The 6,000-nt window shown below is 39.6% G+C and overlaps 1 protein-coding gene across 1 annotated transcript; it reads right to left on the reverse strand.

Annotated features, from left to right (window-relative positions):
• Window positions 1–2,738: 2,738 nt before the first annotated feature.
• Window positions 2,739–5,510, reverse strand: LOC102797788 (zona pellucida sperm-binding protein 3-like). Its single transcript, XM_006782702.2, has 9 exons — window positions 5,351–5,510; window positions 4,535–4,842; window positions 4,133–4,251; window positions 3,897–4,000; window positions 3,631–3,808; window positions 3,402–3,519; window positions 3,225–3,307; window positions 2,920–3,008; window positions 2,739–2,803 (listed from the first exon to the last, which is right to left on the reverse strand). Exons 1-9 carry the CDS (start codon window positions 5,508–5,510, stop codon window positions 2,739–2,741), a joined length of 1,224 nt encoding a protein of 407 aa, XP_006782765.2.
• Between the last annotated feature and the right edge of the window lie 490 nt (window positions 5,511–6,000).

Consider the following 6,000-nt stretch of genomic DNA (forward strand, 5'->3'; position numbering starts at 1 on the left):
AGACAGCTCAACTGCTAGAGTGAGAGGAGCAAAAAAAATTATCTTGAAATCTTCTCTTTAAACTGCTGCTGTGTCCACAGCGTTTGCTCTACAGGTATGATTTTACCCTCAAAACGTAGCCATCGCTGTCCTCTTTCATGCCCTGTGTTTACTATTGTAATAGGTGTTATGGCTCTTTCATAAATGTCACCAATGTGCAGCCTCCTCCCTCCAACTCCTCCATAGACTCCAATGTTAAAATGGCTCAGAAAGTTCCTTTGAAAACCAGAAGTACAGGCTGTCTTTACACTGTCACCACGTCTATATAATAAACTCCACAGGCATGAAAACTGAGAATTTGGTAGACTGGACATTGCTGGTGCTCACGGTGAAAGAATTTTGTCAATACGACATGTACTTTTCATTTGGGAAGGATTTGTTTCGGGCTGACATTTCTGTTCATTTTAAGCATCAAAAGTGAGGCGCATGTCTGTGTGCGTGTGCAGGGAGCCATTGGGTGCAGTCACTATAGCAACCAGGCTCACACCTGCATGCCTAACGAGCTCTCTCTCACTCTGCCAAGATTCATCTTAAACACTTCTCTTTCAACTGCTGCTGTGTCCACAGTGTTTGCTCTACAGCCATCATTTTACCCTCAAAACGTCGCCATCATTGTTCTCTGTCCAACACCGTGTCTTTAAAAGCTCAGAGATGTAAAGTTTTTAAACTGTGTGGATCCAAGTGGAGGGATCACATTTTAGTCATTCAGTGATTCAAAGAATATGAACTTTTAATATTCATTCAGATGTTTTCTGACTCTAAATTTCCTTTTCTCATTTCTTAGGTTTTTCTAATTTACAATTAAAACATTTTCAGCTATTTTCCAACTTCTTCTGTGTGAATGTCAGCTTTTAGCAGTTCAGCACTTTTGTTTTCAGGCAAAAATTTCTTTATTTTTCATCTCATTCAACATTTTTAACTTAAATTCAGCAATTAATTCATTTCAATGCATACATTCAGATTCAAGCATTCACACTGCAGTTTCTTCAGAAAATGCACTTTCTAGTTAAATATTCTTCTCCTCACAAGGTCTTGAATAATCAGGCCCCATCTCATCTTAATGATCTTCTAGTACCATATCACCCCATCAGAGCACTTCGCTCACAGACTGCTGGTTTACTGGTTTAATTCTGAGGGTATTCAAAAGTAGAATGGGAGGCAGGGCCTTCAGCATCTAGGTCTGTCATTGTGGAACCAGCTCCCAGTTTGGATTTGGGAAACAGACACCCTATCTACAAACTAGGATTAAAACTATTTGAAAAAGTATATAGTTAGGGCTGGATCAGTGACCCTGAATCATCCCTTAGTTACACTGTAAAAGGCCTATGCTGCTGGGGGGTTCCCATAATCACTGGGTGTTTCTTCTTCACTTTTTTATTCTTATTTTTTAAACTCACTGTGTTTATATGCCACTCTGCATTTAATCATTAGTTATTAATCTCCGGCCCACTTCCACAGTGTGTCTTTTGGCTCAGATGATTCATAATATAATTCATTTTTAAGGACAAAACAAAGGGAAAAGTCCAAAATTAATGTCCCCCTTTGGTCCATTGGACAGCTTTGCAAGATCTGAAAATGGCAGAGTGTAGCTTTCGGCATTTATTCATGTAAGGATTTACACATCACTGAGCCTAGTTAGGGAGGATATTTATCGATAAATTTAAGATGAGCAAATTTAGTAGCTCGACTGTAGCTTACCATTTATTGTAAATACTGACTAGCTTATTAGGTGAAGTTGTCACAAATTCAAATAGCAAAGATATTTGAGAATTCATCGGGCTGTATCAGTTAAACATTTTTTAAAGTAAACTAAATTTTCTACAAAGTTCACCAATATTTTTTTAGATCAAGTTATTTGGTCAATTCAGTAAATCAGCTTTAAATTTCAAGACTTTTGAGCCTGACCTTTGTTTAAGGTCAGTCAGCAGCCATCCTCTTCTCCCCTGAGAAACTGAAAGCAGAGACTGATGACTCAGACAGGTAGCTCCCCCCTGGCCCATGATGGATGCTGATGTCCCCACAGCTCAAGCAGTGATGAGGAAAGGTGGCTTGAGGGTGAAGTTGATGGTGTAGGTCAGGAGAACAACCCTCTCTGATACATGGCGACAAGGCTTTCCCAGCTGTGTCTACTCAGGTGATGTCATTCAAAATGGATAATGGTGGAAGAGCAGAGTAGCTGGCCCTATGCAGCACCAGTAACTGCTGAATGATTTGAAATACACTGCATTGCCAAAAATATTTGCTCATCCGTCTCACATGCACATGAACTAGAGTGACATTTGATTCTTAATCTAGTATTTACCATGATGTAGGCCCACTCTTTGCTGCTACAATAGCTTCAACTCTTCTACAGTACAAAGTCTTCCCACAAGGTTTAGGACTCTGTACAGGCCAACAAATTCTTTCACACTAAAACTGCCAGATTTCATATTCATAAACAGTTTAATCCTGAAACAGCATTTCCTCTTAGAACAAAACTAAGAATTCACACCTAAATTAAACAAACAAAAAGCTAAAACTCAAAATTGGCTCCGTAGTAGAAATGACATTTCAAAAAACCAAAAAAAACCCAAAAACAAAACAAGTTTCCTACAAGTTTTCCATTTTTTTTGATTTAATTCCAATCTTAAAACAAACCAAGGACACAAACTTGGGCCTAATTAGTGTAAAAGACCTTTATTATTGAATAAAGTCCTTTTTCATCTTAGAGGTTTCTCCTTTACTGTGATTGGTCCAACAGCCATTTCCTGTTCCCACTTTGTACCTTCAACAGATAAACAGTGTGACATCAACCTTAATATTTGTATCGATTTTCATATTGGAACTGAGAAAAATATTTATTCGTGTAAATTTTATGTGAGTGAGTGTGTTGCTGCTTACCCTTTACAGTCAGGCTGCTCTTTGTGCCTGCCCTGCAGTCTGTGTCACAGCAGGAGCAGGCATGATGGATACCACTGGCCTCCCTCCACCTGTCATTCAAAAAGGTTCCTCTTACTTACTCGTCGTACTTGTTAGTTAGCTGAGTGCACCAAATACAATGAGCATACTATTATTATTTTTATCTTTCTAATCAAGAAATTGTAGTATTTTAGCACTGGTACCAGAGTTAAAATTAAAATCCTTTTAAGCAACTGAAGATGAAATTTGAGGATGGGAGTTTTGTAGTAATACTGCTAGTGTCTTACCCACTGGAGAATGAACAGGCTTTGTTGGTGGCATTGACATTCGCAGCAGCGTCCGTGGCCCTCAGGCTGCAGGTAATGTATATCTAACGAGACATATACAAAGAAGCAAAATCTACATTTCTGAGCAATGATGTGAAACCAGCATCTGCCTGGTAGGAAAGCTGTTGCATATCTTACCACACCACTGTTTCCGTGCTGGAATCTGAAGGCCTCCAACTCAAATTGTAGTTTGTCTTTGTGAGACTGAGGCAGGAAGTGAGAGCTGGATCCTGTCAGCTGACTGTCAAACATACACCTGTACACAACACAGAACTATCATATTAAACTCACATTTAGAAGAGCAAGGCTAAAGCATACAAGTAACAATATAAACATATTTTTGGGTTGCAGAGTACAGTAAACTGACCCATTATTTCCCAAGAATGCGTATCGAGGGACAGTGTCCACGTTTGGGACCACAGTTGCCACACAGCTGTCTACAGTTACTCTGAGAGGGATGTGGTGAAATTGTTCAACTGAAGCTTCAAACTTCATCATGTCTCCCAGAAAAAACTGAGTACTTGAACGAGGGAACTGCCAGTCATCTGAAAGATACAGCACAAAAAGAAGAGAACGTACGCAATCAGAGGACCTGAAAAGTTACTGTAATATGTGAACAAGAAAGAGGCCCACCAGTCATTAATCTGAGGGAGAAGTAGAGACTTTCCTCTGATGCTTTGGTCTCACTGAAAGGAGCCCAAGTTGGCTTCAGCACATCACTGCTCACATCATTCTTCCTAAAACACAAAAAAAAAAAACCCAACTGCAAACACCTGAAAAAGAAAAACTTTGACAGAGTCTGACTTCAGGGTCCAGCTTTATCAAAAATACATCCTTTTGGTTGAGTTAGAAAAATAAAAAAGCCTGACCTCCGGTAGTGACACTCGATGCTGACGGAGACATCTATAGTTCGGACGATGGGACTGCCCCCCGGAGGGCTGGGCGTGTAGAGCAGTGTGAACACATAAATGAATGACTCCTCAGACATCTGAAGTATAGTTTTAAGAACATTTCAAGTTCCATTAATGTGAACTTTCACACAAACACTAGTATGAACACATATTCCTATTGATTGGTCTGCAGTTCTAGTCTTGACTAGTTCCTAAGTCAAACACAATTAAAACCCAAATACCACTATTGATTTATGCCAACATAATTAATTATTTTATCAACTGAATACCAGAGATGGTGAAGAATCTAACAAAGAAACAGGAAAAGGAAATGTCAGACCTTGGTGAAACTGCATATTAATTTGAACATTTAAGCCTCACCAGTAACTGGCTGCCACAGCCGTGAAGCTCTGACTCAAAGATTAGAATCTGAGCCTTAGGATCTTCCTCTGTAGCAGCACATCCTCCCAGTGTGACATCTGTAGTCTGAACCAGAACACCAGTCCCCAACAGGTCTCTCTTGGCTTCCACTCTGATAGAGTTGTCCCCACAGATGACTTTGATGCTTTCAGGTGCCATTGGAGTTCTCAACTCAAAGTTTGGAGGGAAACGAGGTTCATCTTTAGTTGGTTCCTCTGGAAATCTCCAAGACAATGGTTCAAGGAAAGGTGTTTCCTTCTGTTGGACAGCTTACAAAGAAATATGGCTTCTCTCAGTTTGTTTTGTTATTTTAGTGCTGAACAGTTGTGCAGTTCAACAACAGCCAGCCCATTCTCAAAAAGGTTTTTGTTTGCAAAACCCAAAGATATCTTTAATAAACAAAACTTTCAAATATTTTAGTAGAGACTGTCCAAGGATTGTTTCCTTACCAGTATAGCACCAATGAAAGTCATTTGGTATTAAGCCACAGTGAGCAGTAGTGAGAAACTTACAGCTTCTGACTACTAAACTGAGAAATTGTGTACGACACCATACACCATAACACCTATACTGTACTATACGTACAACACAATGAAATTCATAAGATTCATCAGAATTAGAAATGATGCAGAAAGCATAAATGTTATTGCTCTGATGATTGATTTGACCTCATTGTAGATCAAATTAAGAGATTAAGATTATATTTATTTGTAATATACAAAAATACATATTTAACTTCTAGAGAAATGAAAGATCATCATTTCGTTTGTTGTGTACCTGCTGGTCTCTGGACTTGCTGGTTTGCTCTGTGGTTTCCAAACCTGTTGGCTGCAGGATGGAGGATCTGGTTGGACTCCTGAGCTGCTGCTAAAGCACCACAAACGAGAAAAAAAAAGATTCTCATCATTTTGTCAGACATGTGTTTGCTGTGTTTCATCTGTTTGAAACAGGTTCACCTGTGCAAAAGGTGGCTTTGTAGAGCTGACTCTTGGCCCTGCCCACTATGTGATTGACCTGATGATTCTGCAGCTGAGTCATGTTTACCTGTTCTGAGACCAGATAAATAAGATCCCCAACTACACTGACTGAAATGCAGCCCCATAGAGTCCACATTGTTGATAGACGTACACACTTCCTCCTGACCTTCTTTATTTGTTTTGTCATCAATTTTCTTTTTAAACACATCAGCTTTTCATCGGCACTGCTCACAACTGTAACGAAATGCTCCCAGGCAGGAAGGAGGCAGATCAAAGCCATGGCACTGGCACCACCTCCAGAATTGGATTAGCTTGGCTCAGTGCAAATCAACACCCCCAAACCCAGAAAGTATTATTTCTAAGACCTGTACTTGTTGCCAGTCCAAATCCAAGTCCAAATCTGATGTTGTTCCCTTTTTCCTTTGGGTTCTGTGTGTACGTTGTATTATT

The sequence above is a fragment of the Neolamprologus brichardi genome, chromosome 7, assembly GCF_056152115.1.
Source record: "Neolamprologus brichardi isolate AB-2024 chromosome 7, ASM5615211v1, whole genome shotgun sequence".
Taxonomy (NCBI): Eukaryota; Metazoa; Chordata; class Actinopteri; order Cichliformes; family Cichlidae; genus Neolamprologus; species Neolamprologus brichardi.

Excerpts from the sequence above, each read along its gene's own strand:
- LOC102797788 (XM_006782702.2), bottom strand. The coding sequence starts at position 5,510 with ATGAAACACAGCAAACACATGTCTGACAAAATGATGAGAATCTTTTTT. Across the intron at positions 3,809-3,896 it reads CTCCCTCAGATTAATGACTG|ATGACTGGCAGTTCCCTCGT; the intron begins GTGGGCCTCTTT and ends TGTATCTTTCAG. Across the intron at positions 3,308-3,401 it reads AGCACGGAAACAGTGGTGTG|ATATACATTACCTGCAGCCT; the intron begins GTAAGATATGCA and ends ATGTCTCGTTAG.